Source organism: Sus scrofa, chromosome 5, assembly GCF_000003025.6.
Source record: "Sus scrofa isolate TJ Tabasco breed Duroc chromosome 5, Sscrofa11.1, whole genome shotgun sequence".
In the NCBI taxonomy this organism is placed as follows: Eukaryota; Metazoa; Chordata; class Mammalia; order Artiodactyla; family Suidae; genus Sus; species Sus scrofa.
The window spans coordinates 103,183,848-103,203,715 of NC_010447.5; the positions used below are offsets into that span (position 1 = coordinate 103,183,848).

At 40.9% G+C, this 19,868-nt stretch overlaps 1 protein-coding gene across 16 annotated transcripts in view; it reads right to left on the reverse strand.

Moving 5' to 3' along the window:
- NAV3 (neuron navigator 3) overlaps nt 1–19,868 on the reverse strand; it is an 849,425-nt gene that overhangs the window by 170,050 nt on the left and 659,507 nt on the right. For all 16 annotated transcript variants that reach the window (XM_021093080.1, XM_021093078.1, XM_021093079.1 and 13 more), the window contains 2 exons: nt 17,320–18,346; nt 2,875–2,990 (listed from right to left, as the gene is read on the reverse strand). In XM_021093080.1, the coding sequence (XP_020948739.1) occupies nt 2,875–2,990; nt 17,320–18,346 (1,143 nt within the window). The remainder of the gene's footprint in view (nt 1–2,874; nt 2,991–17,319; nt 18,347–19,868) is intronic.

A 19,868-nucleotide genomic window follows, 5' to 3' on the forward strand; every position in this document is an offset into this window, starting at 1 on the left:
ATCAAATGAAAAAAAAAAAAGTTGCAGAGATGGCCACATCCTGTGGGTTAGAGAGCATAATGCAGTGTCGAGGAAAATATTGAAGAGGTAGAAGAGAGAGCAGTGCCGGGCAAAGTGAAGCGAATGAGTATAACTGCTGTACATGGGTAGATGTGGAGGCGGGGCTTCATGAAATTCTCTTTCCACGCTTTAATTTTCAGTGACATCCACATCAAGGTCATCAGTTGAGAGAAAGGATGGGAAAAGTGGTATCGTAGCTTTGAGCAGAAGGAAAAAGGCTGGACCTCTCCAGCTCTTAGATGACAAAAAGAGTAAATGTACTCGTCAAATACAGAATGACTGCCAGGCAGCATTAACAACTCACTTGAAGCTGGTGGTCATGAACGTGAAGTGAATCACATCGACATGTGGTGTGTCCTTCTCCAGGTGCATTCGTTGCTGGCAGGGGCCACGTGGAGACTTGAATGTAACTGGGTCTGAGGTTTCACCCAGTGAGTGCGAGGAAGCGAGAGAGGGCATGGGAGCAAAGGCTATGTGAAAAGTCATACTCCATTCTTCGGCCACCAGAGGAATTCAGCTGATTAAGGAGGGAAGAAGGGTGTGCAGGGCTTGGTGAGGGTAAGTAAAAGGTAGTAGGATCAATGAACAGGAAAGTTTAGATACAGCAGCAAAGTCAGAGAAGGAACGGAAGGGCATTGCAAAGACAAGAGGCTGTAATCAGGAAGCGTGGGGTACATGGAAGCTGCAGAATCTGACAATGCCCTGATATAGGGTTTGAGTAAGAGATTAAGTAGCTCAGGAGGAATTAACAGACAAGAGCATTAGAAGAAAGGCCAGGGTATGCTAGTTATGCTCTGTCACTAATCCACTTCCCTGTGAACAGCATGCTCTCATCACTGGTCTACAAGTATACACTCATCTAGCCTCCTCCAATTACGGCACTCAACTTATAGCTTACTAATCAGAAATAAAAATCTTTCTTCCATGAAATCTCAAGTTTGCATGGAACAAAACTGTCAGTACTCTACATAGGCTCACTGTAAAAAAACAAAAGTAGGAATGACACAATCAGAGAAGACTCATTTCAGCATTTATTTGCTATTTCCTTTTACTAGATTTCCATCTAAATCAGGCTCAAATCTATGTCGTTGTATCATAATCATTGTTACAAATTAATATTATACCCTTCAACAAATCCACCAGACTACTGTATTATGTTAAAGTCCAGTTTATATTTCACTTTCAAATATTCTATTAAAAGATCAGAACATTAAATGGAAATGAAAAATTTCCCCAGTTTTATTGAGACATAATTGGTGTACAGCACTGTATAAGTTTAAGGTGTATAACATAATGATGTGACTTATATAAATGGAAATATGGAAGTTTGAAAAAACCATCCAATGATTGAAAGAATAAGAAATGAGAAAAAAATCAAACATGGGTTATTCAATCAGAGATACTAGAAAACACAATGATTTCAGAAAAACAAGGTTTCTTTGTGAAATTCACAGAAAAATTAGAATTCAAGTGTACTGAGTGCATTTTCTTCTATATATTTGAGCTCTAGTATTTCTGCAGGCATGTGGATACTAACTGAAGATATCCATGAACAAAGGAATGTGTGAAACATATACATCTTCTTGCTACACGATGTTTATACAATACCTGGTCAATACGGATGCACATTATGACCACACAACTCTGCGGAGCTATGGAAAACCAGCACTTTCTCCAAGAGATTGAAAACCTCCATAGGGCATCACCATAGCCTTGGCATTCCCATTTCAACCCTTACCCGTATCTGCACACGAAAGCTCTGAAGCCTAATGACAGCACTGATGTTAGTTCCAAAAGGAACCCTTGGGATGCTGTGTGGCCACTACTGTCAGTGTCCACTGGTGGGTGCTGCAGTAAGTGCCAATGCCTGCCTGTGTTACAAGTCTGTGCAGAAGTTGCTGAGCCATCGAATTTGGGATATGGTTATTCTCATGAGTTTCAGAACAATACTCAAGGTCCTGAGAGTACTACAGTAATTTTGAAAATTAAATAGTTGTTTTGTTTTTTCCCTTAGGAATACACAATATAAAGAATCTCTGAGCCACAGATATATTGGGATAACAGACATACCTCTACTTCCATACATTCTTATATTTCAAAACAGATAAAACGCTCTTAAATTCTCTTTCCCCTTAGGATCAGTATACTATGTTAAGATCCTACTTAGTTTCTCATGAACATGGAACTAAATAAAATGAAATTACACCAAAGGCCTTCCTGAGGTGCCAAGGCTTATCTGGATCCTAGGAAAAACACTGGACTAAAGCTGAGAATCTGACAAATCGTGTCTGGAGTATGTATATGTCATGTTTCTTACATTATTTATATATAATGAAGTATCTCCAAAATTAGATTTTTTTCCCCAGAATACACCTTTGGAATCACCATGTATAAATATTCAAAATCATACAGAATTGAAGACAGACAGAGCAGGGTTGGATGGCCATGGAAATTTTACATTAACGATCATTACTATTTTTTAAATCTCCAACTATATTCAAGGACTACCTCATTAAAAACAAAAGATTCTTTAAGTTTTCTCTGACTGTATTTAACTTGACTGAGGGCAATGACGACTTAAAATCCCAGCCTCGGAGAACACCACCATTCGTTACAGAATTCTTGACAGAACAACAAAGACAGTTTCCTAAGCAGAAGAGTCAAATGCCTAAGAATCTCTGAAGCACGAAATGCACACAGTCCATTAACGCCTAAGGGAAAACAGTACAGCACAAGTACGATTTAATAAAAAAAGACTTACGGAGAAATTACAAAAATTCTGAGTTTGACCTACCCATCAGTCAGGTCACTTACCAGATATCTCCTCTAGGCACTGCTTAGCTGTTTTACTATATGATAAATCCATCTTAGTAGGACTGGTGCAGGAGTCAGCAGATGGTAAAGAGGTACCTTCATTTTCTGAATGTGCTCTGAAATTAGCCAAGAAGACAGAAACACCAATTGCTGTCACCAGTGACTCATCAAAGTTCTCTACTACAAGAAGAAACCAAAGCATTAAAAGTTTTCAATCAAGGGAAGGGAGCATTTCCTTATGACTGGCATATTCCAAAGCTGTCTATCCACAGGAGAATTTCTTTACTTTTCATATACAATTCGAGTTGGAATGAGATACTAAATTAGATTTCATAGACTTTCTTGAAAGCATGTAATTACCAATAATTGACTTCATTTTTTGGCAAAAGACTTGAAAAGATACATTTTTTTTTGCTGTTTTAGAGAAAATCTGGCTAAATTTGTTCTTCTGAGGATAACTAAAAAAAGCATGAAAAACAGCCCTAAAATTATTTTTTGCATGAAAATTCTATAATATATATCCTAAAATGCAGACTGTAATGAAAAATAAATATTGAATTTGCTATGGGCTATAAATATCACTGGGATGTCTTGATTTCCAAAAAATTAAAGTCATTTAAAAACAAATTCTCATTCTGACAACCCTCATTTATATGATGTTTTATATTTGTGTATACGTGCATGGGTATGTATTCGTGTGTATGGTTAACACGTAAAGAGTAAGCCTAATCAAACAAAAAGCACTTCGCAGACGGACTCCTTATGTTTGATATTTCAGTCTTCATGCATTTTGTCTTCTTTTCATGTACGGGCAAATTTTTTAAGAGCACTATCTTTCCCTATGCAGCTTCAAAATCTGTGTATATCTGGTCAAAACCCCCACATCTTTCAAAAGTCCACAGCACGAACTATAAGACAAAGGAGGAGGAGAGACGACGCGGCACATTGTACACTGACTGGGCTTTGTTCCCCACGCTTCTCTCATTTGTCTTGAAGTCCATTCCTGGTACTGGGTTTGCACCATGGCGACTGATCATTAAATATTTCTTACTTTAAGAAACATCTAGAGAGAAGATATACAAGTGAAAGAAAAATTCAGTGTATTTTAAAATCAATTTTAATTAATATGTTACTTTTATTATAAGTCCTGGTTTTGTTTGAGAGAAAATCAAGTGTAATCATGGATGCCAGAAATATTTTATCTTTATCTGACAGGTCTAAACCCTCTGAAAAGCTCCTTAGGATTTTAATAAGTCATGGAAAACTAGAGGCTGTACATACGTTTGTGTGTATATAAGAGTGGATATAGAAAGGAAAGAGAGAGCTATGCAAGAATCCATACAAAGCTGTGTCTTGACTCCAGCGATTACTGGTAAACGTTTCTAGTTTATTCTAACTTAAAGTTGGATAAAAGCAGCATGGCAAAATTAAGAAAGAGGATGTGCTGTTCACATGACAGGACGTGCCATCAAGGCCAGCAAAGATGGGTCAGTGCTGTGAAAATCACCACGTACCTTTCGTCTCCACCTTCCGTGATATCGCGGTAGCATGTGGACTAGCAGACCACTCCTTTCAGGGGACTCTCCTACCTTGGCGTCTATGATAACAAATTTCTAGTTTGTTCCCTTTTCTCTCTGGATGCTGCTTTTTTCCTCTTTGTTCTCTTTTACCCAATCGCTAAATGTCGGTGGTGAAAAGAAGGGCAATGGTTGGGGGTTCCTCGAATCACTATCCTAAGCTTCTTCCAGGCTGCACGGTCGAGCCTAGATGACCTCAACTACGCCCATCCTACTAAGGACTGCTGACCCACATACGAATTCCAAATTCAAACTCTGGCTCAGAACTTTTCTCTAATTCCAGATGTGAATCATAACGGCCCAATTCACATCCCCTCTAGATTATTACAGAGATAACTCAAACCCATCACGTACAGAACTGCACTCGCGATAGTTTCCCAACAAACCTGGTTCTTGTTCATGGCGGACCTGGGTGAAAGTGTTAGGAGCCAAAGAGGCTTGGCCTGTTCGGATCTCTGCCCACCTCTCCAGTATCACTGTGCACAGGACTCCCTCGTCTTTCTCCTCTGTTGTTACAAGAGTCCTCCACCCTCCTCCTATAGCTCCCCCTCAACAGGGCCTTTGAACTTGAAGATTTTCCTTCCCACATCATCCAATTAAATTTATCCCTTCAAGTCTCAGCTCAAGGGATGGTTCTTTTTAAAGAATCATCCCAAATTTTCAGGTGACATCCCAAGGAAGAAGTACCTACTTTTCGCTGCACCTGTCTTGATGGCACTTCACACCCTCGTAATGTGCAAATTGAGTCATTGTTTGATGAATGTTTATCTCCCAAACTAGAGTCTATTCTCCATGTTTAAGCTCACCATGGTACCCCAATGCCTAGTCCCATGTCCAGAATATGTACCACACTCAGCAAAAATTTGGTAACTGAATGAATAGTTCTCATCAGTAGTGATCATAAGTCAGTATCATCGGCGGGTAAAACGTGTGGAAGGAAACGTGGCGTGATGGTCCATGCTTAGGATGTGGTTGTAAAATTTGGCTCTTGCAAAACAGTTATTAACGCATGTGACCTTGCTACGTTACTTAGCGTCTCTGAACATCTGTTTGCTTATGTGTAAAAGCAAAAAGAAATATGTCCCTCGAAAAATAACGGTGAGCTCAAGTACTATTATTACCAACGGCCTGGAAGGGCCACCTTTTGAGCACGCGGGGACCAGTTCACTGGTAAAATGTGGGGTACATCTGCCTCTCCTCGCGGTCCGTCTCTCTTCTTCTCTGGCCCCCAGCGCCTTCTACATCCCCTGTCTATTGCCCCTCCCCAGGGACCTCCAAAGTCCATTGCTTTCTGTTTATTCTCCCACGCGAGCTTGTCTGCTGTGAGCGGCTGTACTCTCTCGGCCCATCCCTCAGCTTCCTATCCATGAATGAAGGAAAAACATCCTCTCAGATTTTTTGAGGATCATTCGTACTTGCTGAAGAAGTCTAAATGAAAGCATGGAGTGAGACTGGAGACCCTCGGGCAAGCCTCGTGGCTGCCTGCCAAGAAGCATCAGAGGGCCACGGTGTCTGGGTGAACTGGCTGGGAGCCAGGGCTGCCTACAGCCCTGCAGGCTTGGCACTCACAGGCTGGTCTCTCAGAGGCAGAGGCACAAGAGTTCGTATGCCAAGATGATTGTCTAAAGCTCAATGCCAACTGGTTCCTTCTAGAGCAAGACCAGAGCCGCCACAAGAACCAGAATACCTGTAACCATGTGAGTTACAAGGAGTCAGAGAATCTCCTCTAGGAAATCTCTATGGAGTGAGGGAATATTCAGAGCAGGTTTTGCGGTGGAGTTTTCCTTTGCTCTGGATAAACAGATCTTAAACAGTATTTCTCAGCATGTGCCTCCCTTTTCTCAATTCCAGGGGCTAAGTCTCCACTCTCTGACAAAAAAAATATTCAGACTTCTGGACTTCCTGTCATGGCTCACTGGCTAACACATCAGACTAGTATCCATGAGCGTGTGGGTTCGATCCCTGGCTCTGTTCAGTGGGTTAAGGATCTGGCGTTGCCATGAGCTGTGATATAGGTGGCAGGCACGTCTCAGGTTCTGCATTGCTGTGGCTGTAGTGTAGGCCAGCAGCTATAGCTCCAGTTCAACCCCTAGCCTGGGAACTTCCATATGCTGGGGGTGCAGCCCTAAAAAGACAAAAGACCAAAAAAAAAAAAAAGTATTCAGGTTTCTGTCTTTGAAACCTTTGTTTTATTTACTTTCTAATATGGCAGTGAAACATTTCTGGCTGATTTGCTCTTTATTTTTATGTTTTTAGTTTTAGTTTTAGTTTAGGTCATAAGAGACAACCCTGTAGCCCAGGGTTTCAGGTTCTCTGGTGTAAGCTGCACACCGGTCCCTATCTGAGTTGCCTGCATCAGCAATGGCAGGGGAACAGATTCTCAAGGGAAGGGACACGGAAAAGTCAAACTTCAAATCATTGTAAAAAGACCTTAGGAAACATCTTTGCTTTGCAGCCACTTGTAAATGGGTCCAGATCCCCTGCTCTGTGTATGTTACAAGCTGTCCATTCCTCTAGGATTTCCCCTCATTATTTATATAAAGTGGAATCAGATTTTAACTCCAGTCTCTAGAGAGACAATCAAAGCTAGTTGGTAAAGATTTAACTTTTATACAAATGATCAAAGAGGTTCAGTTCAACCTCAGAAGACTCTCAGCGTGTCCTTTATTTCTGTTCATGTTTCATCCCAACAAAATAAAAGGGACCAGGGTTGATTCATAAAACAATGTATAAAGACTTCAGAGTCAAGAGTGTTCTCTGATTCAAAGGTAGGTACTGCAGTGGCATCATTCCCTGTTCCCACGTAAAGTAATGCTGCATTCCCCTAGTACAGATGGGGGGAAGGCAAAAATAAGTATTATGATGTCCTTTCAAAATATGTGCGAGACACAGTCCTGGGCAGACTATCTTTCTGTGCACTTAAGCAGGGTCAGCACGTTCTAAGCACTTAGACTGAAACTGTAATGTGGGCTGTTGCAGAAATACCATTTATTTAGAGTCCTAATAAGCCAGAATTCAGTGCTACTGCTTGTTAACAAGATTCCCAGAAGTTAAATTTCACTAATGATTAACATAAAAGCTCTCTCCTGTTCCTGTGCAATCACTACGTGCCGAGTACTATGGCTAGTGTTTTACCCAGGGCATGTCACTTTAATTTCACAGGAATCCTGTTGCTAAGAACTGAGTGTCTGTTTCTTCCCCAAAGTCACCTGTCGAAACCTAATCCCCAGTGTGATGCCAGGAGGTGGAGACCTGGGGGTGATTAGGTCGTGAGGGTGGAGCCCTCTCGCGTGGGCTCAGCGCTCTTACAGAAGAGACCCTGCGGAGCTCCCTGACCCCTCTGCCCTGGGGGGACAGAGCGAGAAGATGGTTATCTACCAGCCGGGGAGCAGGCTCTCGCCAGGCACTCGATCTGCTGGCAACTGGATCTCAGACTTCTCAGGCTCCAGCACTGTGAGAAATACATGTCTGTTGCTTAAGCTCTCCCGTCTATGGTATTCCTGTTAGGTAGCCATCTGAACAGACTAGGACACCTGAAATGTAGGTGTTATAGATAAATTAAAGCTTCTGGAGTTTTAGTTATTTGCCCTGTGTAACAAGCTGGTAGATATTTAACCTGTACTTAAGTCTGGCAGTTTCTAAATACTGTTCTATTAACCACTACTCTACAGTATAATTCCACCCAAATGTCTCTGGACACTGAGTATGTTAATGCATGTGATGCCTCATTAGCTGACAGATAGCTTAGTTATTTAAGTTGTTAACAGGCAGAATTTGAATGTGACAATATCCAAGGGTCTAATCTTAAATCTTCTCTTCACTACCTTCACATTTTACTCTTAAGAAAAGGAAGCTCTTATGCATGCCATTGAAAGGAATTCAACAATAAATCTAGATACTATCAATCTTCATATTTTCAATTTCGTAAGTATGGGTATTGAACATTGATTCATATTAAAACATATCTACATGAGAATTCCTCTTTATATGGATATACTAGTCACAAATGTGGACACACACAGAAATGCCTTGAGTCAGCAACAATGACTAATTGCCTTACAACTCCTGCTTTAAAAACACAATATCAAAGAGAGAAAAAATAAGCATCTTTCCAAAACTAGCTCTCTCCTTCCTGATGAGAAGGCAGACAGGTGGCAGACAGGTGACAGCCAGGGCCAGTGCCAGGAATTTGTCAGAATGAAGAGTAGCCCAGTGTGGATAGGAAGTTTGTTAGATCTGTATGTGTGTGTGGGGGGGGGGGGTTGAATAAAAAAGAAAATATATAGAGGATAGTGGGAGCCAGGTCCCTCAGCTGACAAAAGGAAGTGCAAGTATGGAAAGGAGAAATTAAGAATAAGTTCTGTGTGTTGATTTGGAACTGGAGGTGTGGTGAATTCATGCTTGTGGTTACATATTCATATCTTTATCTACCTAATCTATCTACCTACCTACATGTCTATGCATAAGAGATATCTCATGGATATTGAGATAGATACGTGTGTGTGCCTACATATATCTCACCATTTAAGAAGCCTAGGAGCAATGAGATCTGGTTTCTAAATACTGCTCTTCACAAAAGAAATCAGGACACCTTAGATAAAAGCTGAAGCCAAGGCAGCGAAACAACAAGAGGTGCCCAGATCGCTCTGCACCAAAAAGGAACAAAGTTCTCAAAGAATAATGAGCAGAAACCAGCTGGGAGGGGATCCTGGTAGTCACACCTGGGAAAATTTAAACATCAAAATAAATATTTATGTTGATGGATTATAATCCATCAACATAGGAATCCATTAGTGCGCAGAATTTAAAGAGAGAGAAAAGGAGAGAAAAAAGGAAGAAGAGGAGAAAGAGCAGAAAAAGCAAGAGAAGGAGGAGGAGGGAGAGGAGGGGAAAAATAAGAAGGGGCATCTCCTTCTTCAAGTTGAATGGCAAGGCATAAATGCAGAAGGAATGATGGCATTACAAACCCCTGACATCCGTTCAAGTAAATTATTAATTTCAGCAAGAAACCTCAATAGATGCTGAAACATATGGGTGACAGGACAGCAAGAAACAGAATTTTTACAGAGTCTCAAAATATCCTCTCAGAGTCTTCAAAGTGCCTTCACGAAATACAAATGGGGCAAAGTCACTTTAGAGAACAGTGGCGAAGCAACATCCCAATCAAGCAATCAAATTCAGTACCACCAAAACGGGAAATACTGTGATACTTGGGAGGAATGCCCTGGAAAGACACAGCATCGCTTCTGTGACATTCTAGACCGTATATACACATGTGGGTCTAATCATGAGAAAGTATCGGACAAACCTACATTAAGAAACATTCTATAAAATTCCTTCTTCAATATATCAACGTCCTGAAAGTCATGGAGGATCAAAGAATTGTTCCAGACTAAGGGATGTTTGCATGACCCGACAACTGGGTTCAACATTCATCCTGGGTAAATGAAGTGCCTCTGGGAAAACTCATAACTTGAATAAAGTCTCTGGTTGCTCTTATATATAAGGAAGCAGTAGTGGTGTGGTTGGGCAATCTGGCACCAAACCACATAAGCTAAATACAGAAAGGGTAGTTTATCAAGCTTCTCTGTTGAGAGAATGCCAGCTCATAGCAGAATTCTACACAGCACTGTCATTGAATCTGTCTTAAAAATACTGCTGTGTGAGGGAGGTTAAATGGCTCCTTGATGCACAGATATATACCAAACACCAAACCTTGCAAAAGACAAGTTTGCAAGGCAAGCATTCAATAAGCTTCAGTTTGTGCTGATGACCAATTATGCCCAGTTCACATAAAACCACAATCGCAGCATCATCTGTAATGACAGCTACAGACTCACGAAGGCTTTATCTGCATTGATGGTTATACGCTTCCCATTTCAATCTTTGTAAACTCGTGGCTCCTCCTACTCAATCTACTGGTTCAAGAAATAAGCCAAACTTAAAACCATGTGAGTAAGCATTTTCAAAACGAATGTTTTACATTCTTTGCCTTTCAGAACATAGCATATTCAAATGTCGATTTTCTGTGTCACTCTCTAGGCAAATCTGAAGCCTCAAAAATCTTGTTACAACAAAAATCTTTCCTGAGAACGCTTGATGCAGTTGTATAAGGCACATCATAGTATATCAAATGAAAGGAAACCTCGAAATTCACACCTTCTTAACCTGATTTTCTAAATCACCTGTGGATAGAGGGTTTCTGCTTATTTTAATAGGTTTAAGAGGCACAATGAGTTTCTGCTCTTTTAAACAATGCTCTGCCTTATCTAAAGCTTGGGTTCCTCTCTCCCCTTTGTGACTGTCCACACCCTGATACCCTCCCTGTGCCTTTAGATGCTTGCTCTATGTCTAGTGCCATGTTTTCTTGACATTTACTACAACGTTCAGAAAATAACAAAAGGGCAGGTAGGCTTCAAAATAGCAAGTTATGAATCCATGTAATAGCTATTTTGAAATTTATTGAGGGCTGTTAAAAAGACTGAGGTTTGGAGAAAACATGCAGGTCTTTCTCTCCCCCTTAAGTAACCCGTCACTTCACTATTTCACTTCACAGCTCTGCCAGCATGAGGGATAGAGCTGTAAAGTAATGAACATTAAAGCGATGGAAGAAAAACAACACATGAGGAGAGGGGAGGCAATTTTGAAGGTTCAGAGGAGCTAAGATAACAATTTTTGAACTCCAGGCAAAGAAAACAAGTTTGGCGGATACAGCATCAATGGCAGACAGTAAGAAAGAAGAGGAACAAGGAAAAGTAGGCCGTTTCTTCTTCACTATGCTTTTCTTTCTCTTTTCTCTCTCCAAGTGGGACCTTTAATTCAAGTCTTAACAGTGCTAAGTCTGAAAATCAGAAGGCTTCTCCTTCATCTAACCACTGAACCACCAACCCTACCCCGACTTCTCCCACTAACCACCCATTTACACAACGGAGACACAGAAATCTTCCAGGATTGACCTGCACACACACACTCAGGTGTTCAACTGTGTGCAAACACACAACGTGCCAGTTCTGGACACTCAAGCATTTCTCTGACAATCCAGATCCAATCAATTCTCCTTTTCTAGGAAAACTGACGTACTTGCCCCCCACCACGCGTCTTTTGAGTTCACCCTGTTTATCTGGTCCCTTTACTCTTACAGTCCCTTTCCGGTCCCCCGCCCCCCGATCTCTGAATCCCACTTCTCTTTCTGAACCCAGCTCATGAGACACTTGCCCGATTCCAACAGCTAGCAGTAATTTTCCACTTTGGAAGTCTCAGTGTACCAAGTCTGGGTCATTGCCGGTGGGATTTTACACTTTCTGCTTCATTCTGCAGTTAGGTTTGCGTGAGTCTCTTGTTTGCTGCTTTGTGAACAATGGGAGGAAAATAACACGACCCGTGTGATGTTTCCCTCCAACCCTGATGCTTTACGCAGTAAGAGTAGTTAGTAAGTAGTCAAAAGAGGAAAAACAAAAATAAGGGAATGAATGCCCTGGAGCGATAATCTGGTTATATTCTTTCAACAGTTCAAAGCTGTTCATATTGCAACTAAATCCTGTCATTTACAGGAAAGAAAAGACTTCTGAGTTTTTCTTATTCCGTTGCACATTTTTGGCAGCCTATCTGTTCTTCCACATCAGGTAAGTCTAACCCATGATTAACTACGGTGTTTCATTCAATGATTTTTACTTAGTGCCTACTGTGGGAAGGCTCTCTCCTGGGCTATTACACTACTAAATTGAAAAAAAAAATAAGACTATCATTTTCAATGAGTTTATGTTACAGTTGGAGGTAGCTGAACTCACACTTGTTAGTAAGTAAATAAAAAAACAGGGATGGTGATAAACTTTATGACTAAAACACACAAGGACAGTGGGTATAATTCTGGAGATAAGCAATGTGCGTGTCCCTTTGGACTGGCCAGGTGGAGACAGCGAATGTGAACAAGGGGCATCTGAGGCGAGATCTAATGAGAAGACGCCTGCTTTGATCTGGAAGAGAGTTACTTCCAGAAAGACATCTATGAAATCTGTGACAAAGTCCCCAAAGCAAGGAGTTCCCGTTGTGGCTCAGTGGGTTAAGAATTCAACTAGTATCCATGAGGATGCAGGGTTTGATCCCTGGCCTCACTCCGTGAGTTAAGGATCCAGCAATGCTGAAAGCTGTGGCATAGGCTGAAGATGCGGCTCCCATTCAACCCCTACCCTGGGAACTTCCACATGGCCCGGGGGCAGTCCTAAAAAAAAAGAAAAGTCCCTAAAGCAGGACAGGTTAGTGTTTTGAGAAACAGAATGAAAGCATGGAGTTAGTGCACAATGGTATGAGGGTAGTTTAAGGGTTAGATAGAAGGCCAGGTTATGTAGGAGTCTGTAGGGCTTCATAAGATGCTTGGATTTTATTTCTTAAGCACAGTGGAAACCCAGTAGATGGTCTCACCCTGCTGTGTGAAGGATGTTACTGAAAAGGAACCAAGTGGAGGCTGGAAGTCTCACTGGAAACAAGGTGAAAAGCAGTGGTGACGTGTCCTGGGCCAGGGGAGGGAGGGTAGAAACAGAAAGAAATGCCCAACCAAGGGTATATTTTGGAGGAAGAGACAACAGGACTAGCCGTAAATAATATGTGGGAGCAGTGACTAGAAGAGAAGAACAAAGTTTGGATTCATTCCCAGCTTTCATCCTTAGTCTCCCCATTCAAGACATCATGAATTCTAACCTCTAGTCTGCAGCAGCCTTAGTTACTAGCATCTTGCACAGCACTTCACAATTTGCCTGCTATTTTCTCATCGCGCTTGGGTCATACAGTTGTAGAATGGCAAATGTGGATGATGCCATAACATTCTTCCTTCCACTTGACAAACTCTAACTCATTCTTTAAGTCTCATCTCTTCTCGGACTTCTTTTGTGATACATTTATTGACTCCACCCTCATGTAAGATTCAGGAAAACCATGCTACACTATGTGTCGCATACATTTCCATGACAGCCATTTTTTAAAAGTTTTTGATTAACTTTTTATCATGTTCACCAATAAACTGAGCTCTCAGAAAACAGAATTTTTTTTCTTTTTTGCTTGTTGTAATTCTTATTGTATGAGTTGCAGAATGAGTGATGAGTACATAAAAGAAAAAAATCGGTGACTTCCCCCTTAAACCATGGCAACTGCTCACTACATCATTTCTTCAAATTTCCAGTAGTCACCTTGAACTCTTGAAAATGCAGCTTGTTCCATTCATATAGGTCTAATTATCAGGCACTTCTTATACTGAATTTAAATCTTCAAGTTTTCACCTTTGATTTTAGTTACACTATTCACTAAATGGATAAAGATATGCCAAATTCAAAACTACTTTTATACATTGTAGTGATAAATGAGTTATAAAAGTTTAATACAGAATATCCTTGTGCTGTACAGGAAGTAGGATTAATGTGAAATTCGTTAACTTCCAGAACTCAACATTATATTTAAAGGACTCAGAACATTCAATTTGCAAGAAAGAGTATGACGAGGCATATATCAAGACCCCAGAAGGAATAATTAATGACCAGAATGGCCTAGAAGTGGGCTGAGAAGGAGGGAAAACGTCACCATCACCCATCCATCTTCTCATTATATAGAGGTGATTTAATTTCCTTAGTTTATACATATTCATATACATATTTTTAAAATTTACTCTACTTAAAAGCATTGAAGCCTTTTCCATTATAAATGAGCTCTGAGTGAAATATGTGCAGATCTTCCAATGATATCTTCCCAGCATGAATTTTCTAGTGAAAACACCTCTGATATCTGTGCATACAGGAAGAAATGAAAAGTGAAGGAGTGCACACTGCAGACTCATGCGGGTTCAAAGGCAAATGCCTGCCAGCCCTGTGACTTTCAGAGATTATCACTATTCTGCCTTGAAATTGCTGCTTCTCATCTCTGTAAAATGGGGTGCCATTCCTTTCTCATTGGCTTATGACAATGTTTAAATGAGAAAATGCATACAAATCTTGCAATACAGAGACTTGTACTGGGTAAACACTCAACGAATACCACTGTGAAATAGTAAATTACTACTATTATCAAATGATTAGCAACGCCATAAAAGGCTGTCAGGGATTTTGCAAGAAAAATTCTTAAGTGATGTTGGCCCAGAGTTGAAAGGCCATCAGGGGTTACATAAGTCACATGACATGACTCAAATATATCTTTCACTAACAGTGAAAGACCTTGAATCCTCTACCCTGAGGGAATTTATATTATCATTTATAAAATTACTCAATTTAGAAAAGACTTCAAGCAACCTTTGCCTCATGTGTAGACTATGATGGGAAATGTTTATTAGATGGTTTTATTTACTTTCAACTACTGATTACTGATAATAATACGCATAACGACTAACATGTATAAACGATTTACTCTGAATCTGGCTCTATGCTAAAGTCCTTACATGAGATTTGCCTTACTTACTTTTTAAGACACCAGAATGAGGTAGTTACCCTTCTATCAATATTTACAGGATGAGAAACTGAAGTTTGAGGTAGACCATTAGCCATGGGCTGTTTACTGTGAACTATTTTCTATGTTCTAAGTCCTATATGAATGTTAACTCATTTTCTCTTCAAAATACGCTTATAAGGAAGCGTCTATTATTATTATCATCCCCATTTTACAGACTATAAAACTGAGGCTCAGAGTCTTCAAATACATCACACAAAGGTACATGACCAATAAATGGCATCATCAGGATGACCAGCCAGGGCGAGCTGCATCTTGGGGCTACTGATTTCACAACACAAGGTATTATTTCTCAACAAAGGCAGAGCAAGCAGACACTACAGCCTGTGATCCTAGCTTCTTGGCTACATTATCTCACTTTTGTAATCTTCATCTTAAAGAGAACACAAGAAACTCAAAGACGTTGGAGGCTTTGGCAGTCATGCAGCAGATTCAGGCTTCAGCCTTTAACCTGCCCTGCTTCCTCTTTAAAACTAGCAAAGGTTACATTTTCAAATGGAAATCATTATCCACTGGTTATATTGTTGCAAACAAAGAAAAAAGCTTGCTGCTTTTTAGCAAAAACCTTGCTCAACTGGTGGATATATTCTTTCTGCTTAGATTTATACTTTCCCATGAAATTCATGTGTGGTGATTCGAAAAGACGGATTTTTACAGAATATGCTTGAGAGCCACAAGTGTGCTGAGTAGGACCTATCTTAAACTTCATAATTTTTTTCTTTTCTTTTTGAAATGTGCATTATGATTTTGACATCTTAAATTCTCCAGTGTCAGATAAGGTCTCTGGAGTTAGAAGGATTTGCAGACTCCCGCGTGATCTAAGTACAAGGTCGTGAATGAATTATTGCTATAAAGTCAGAAGAGCAGACTTAAATGAGGCCTGAACTACAACTATATATTTGTTTGGGTGAGTGTATAAAATTCCAGAAAAAGACATTTAAGGCACTTAGATTTTTCATTTGGGGAAAACAAAGCATTATCATTATTTTCTTTACTTAAAAAATTCCATACTTTTAATCAATTTACTAAGATTTGTAAACTGTATAATCTTGAGTGTTTCCTATTTGCAGCAGGTCCTACATCCCGTTTTTTCCCTCTGGTTGAACTGTGCACCTGTCAAAAGGACAGACATTATTCCTCCCTGGCCATCTCCTCACTGAAAAGACAGTGAATAAAAATGGAGACACAGGAGTTCCCGTAGTGGCGCAGTGGCTAACGAATCTGACTAGGAACCATAAGGTTTCGGGTTCGATCCCTGCCCTTGCTCAGGGGGTTAACGATCCGGCCTTGCCCTGAGCTGTGGTGTAGGTCGCAGATGCGGCTCGGATCCCGAGTTGCTGTGGCTTTGGCATAGACCCACAGCTACAGTTCCAATTCGACCCTAGCCTGGGAACCTCCATATGCCGCGAGAGCGGCCCAAGAAATAGCAAAAAGACAAAAAAAAAAAAAAAAAAAAAATGGAGACACAGCAGCACTGACATATTTCTAACTGACGAAAACTTATCACGAAACAACAGGCAAAATGTGCTCTTTTTCTAACTGACTCTATCTAACTCTAACTTTTTCTAATTAACTCTAGTAAGATACATACTTTAAAACATAGCATACACTGTATACTTTAATACATGAAAAATATAAATGAACATAATACAAAAACAAATTTACTAAAGTATAAACATAATATTTACAGAGGTTATTATGTTTGCCTAGAAACACAGGCCTAACTATGGGAAACTAATTTAAATATTATGCTGGGAAAGCAATGCCTTAATTAATGGCATTCAACAAACATTTACCATGTGCCATAATATAGAGCAGGCATCTTATATGCAGCATGTCTGTTAATCTGCCCAAGTCTACAAGCTACATACCACTATCCCTATTTGACAGCTGAAAATGAGACTGAAGGATGTTAACTTTGTCCCCAGGCATGTAGCTGGCAAGGGACAGAGCCGGGCATGAAGTCTACTTCTGCCTGACGCTAGAGCCTCCCCCTAACCACTGTGGTATACTTTCTCCCAAGAGTGAAAACTAAAATCCTCTAAACGCTATCAAAGTGAGCATTATTTTAAAAGACATTTTAAAAACAGTAGGAGTAGCAGCAACAGACACAGGAGAAGGTCATGGCATCTGGGTTCGATTTTGCCTTTGCCAACAAGCAGGTTCCCTTTCAAAGTCTTTTGATTTGGGGGGGGAGGAGGAAAGGGGTGGGGTGGGGAGAGGAGGACAAGCAGGTGGAGGACACAGGGGGCTTTCTCTTGAAGACTGTAATTCCAGGCCTCTGTTTTTCGAATGAAACACTGTTCCAAAACCCGACTACGTGAAACAGGATCCGCAACCTTATGACGCTCTGCGTACGCAGACCTGTCCGTGTTGAAAAGCTTACCTGTAGATGAAAGGAGCCACCGTGGCCGTGTTTGGGTGGCTGTGCTGCTGTTGTTGCGGGAGCTGGACGGCACCATTTCCCACATTCTGCCCACTGCCTGGTGCCCCTGGCCCAGCACAGGACCCAGCCGGAGCGGCGTGGCTGGCTTCCCTTCCTTCCAAAGGGGCAGGGCAGTTGGATGTGCTCGCTTTCTCAGCGGTTACGGGCTTGGGTGAGGACTGGGAAGGGCTGCCCTTGGGAGTCCTGAATTTTTCAGACTCTTTGCTTGCCGCGCTGCCGGGTGAAACCGTCTGCTTTGCTGTTGGCACCTTTGAGCCCGGTTTTGGAATCCCACTGGAAGATGGGATCAAACTTTCCTTCTTGGCTGCTGTCGTCTTGCTGCCCTTTGGGATGAAGCTTGCGATTTTAGAGGTCTTTTTTGGAGCCACGTCCGTCACCGGCTCTTTGTCATCCTTGATGGGCTTTTCAGTGCAGACTTTATTTTTGTCCCTGTTCTTTTCCTCTTTTTCCTTTGGCTGTAGCAAAGACTTTTTATTGCTGAGATTTTTGCTTCCAGCTTTTGGAGGGGCTAACTTCGGGGACACTCTGGGGCTGCTGTTGGTTGAGCTGCCACCATTCAGACCACTGCTGGAGCCCTCCACTTCGCCCGACTCGGGAAAGGCATCATCCTCCCTCCCACCATCGCCGGGGCCCGAACTGGGGGGCTGGGGGGGGCGCAACGCAGCCCGCGCGTTCACCAGCTTGAACTTCTCCAGCATGGATTTCTGTCCCGAGGGAGCCGTTTTGACCCCCTCTGAGGCAGGGGGCTTCAGTCTGTCCGCAGGCGGCGTGGGAGAGGTGGCCGGGCTCGACGGCTTCACGGTCAGCATGGTGGAGGTGGCGCTGTGCTTGGCATTCATGGACTTGCTGCGCCAGGGCTTGCTGGTGCTGGGGGACGGGATGGCGGAGGCCGGGGGCTGCCCAGCAGTGCCGGGGGGCTGCATGGTGCCATTTACACCTGAAGATGGCTGAGGTCCTTTGGAGGAATCTGGACATGGTGAAGAACAAAAAACAAAGGCAAATTCTGATGAGATCTGATCACTCCCATCAAACCACTGAGTAGCTCTGATAACTCTAAGCATCAGAAAGCCTCTCTCTCCTGAGACGGAAACAGACACCCTTACGTGGCATCCATCACATCTGTGATGTGGCTGTTTTTGCGCCACATATCAAACGTTCAGTGTCTCAGGGACATGGGGGGGCACTTTTTTCCCCTTCTAAAATTACTCTTAGGCAAATGAATTTTATTGGTCACAGACGTCTAAAGATGGGTAAAACACTATCCTCTCCCCTAATTACCAAGCAATTCTCTGCATTTTTTACAATGACTACTGCAGCTCATAGCCGTGAACGGACATTCCGCCTTGCCTTATAGACATATATTGTATAATGAATACTGAGAAAGTGCTTTAACCTATTGGGAGTCTAGATTATTATTATCTGATTAAATATACTTTTGAATCATGATTTTGCCTTTTATTAATATTGCTGAGTTTTAATTGTATAAAATAAGAATTGAAAGGTATATGTATATGGGTCAGATAATCTACTAAGAAATTATATAAATCATGTCTATAATACATAATACATATAATTCTCATAACAACCCTACATGTTATGTATCAATACTTTCATCTCCATTTTACAAATAATTTTTAAAGCTGAAGCAAAAAAAGAAACCCACAGAATTTTTCCAAAGTCACCCACTCTAGACTTGAACTGATTTCAGAGTCTTTGCTCTTAACGAGCACACCTGCAGCCTCCTTCAGTGATCTGAGCAAACTTTAAATTCTAAAACAAATCAAGCTATTTTGGAGGGACTACGAGAAAATAATTGTCAACTATACACTATATAATAATGACAATTGCATACTGTCACATAAGTCCTTGTAATGCACTAGTGTTACTTTCTACTCAGAAATCTCATTATGAAACGAATTTTTATACAACAGTTCTAGCACTGATTAATGCCTGATTACAAGTCCTATTTTTAAACATGAAAAGTGAAATCAAAAAGAGATTTTATAAAAGGGTACAGAATAAAAAATAACTGAGTTTGCAGTTAAAAATGTCACTATAAATGTTAGCATTTGGTAACTACGCATTCTAGTCATGACATTTACCTTAAGTTTCGTCCAGCATAATATAAATACCTCCCTTTTCATCCTCTTTTTAAAAATGGAGTGATAAATGATTAAGTTGGATATTTATGTAAAATGGACAACATTGAAAATGTTAACAGACTAGATACTGACAAATCAATGCAAAGCTGTTTCTGAAAAAATGTCCAAAGGAAATATTTTATTAAAAAATTCTGTCATAATATTCAGGAATTAGAGTCCACTAAATTCCATGAAATAGTCATAACTATGAAACCACAACACTTTTAAATGTTTTCCTCAGAAGTATCAAAATGCATTATAAATAATATGTAGTTAAGGCAATCAGTAAAGAATTTTTACTCGTTTTTCAGAAGAAGAATTTTACATACAAAAAAGTTAATAAAGAAG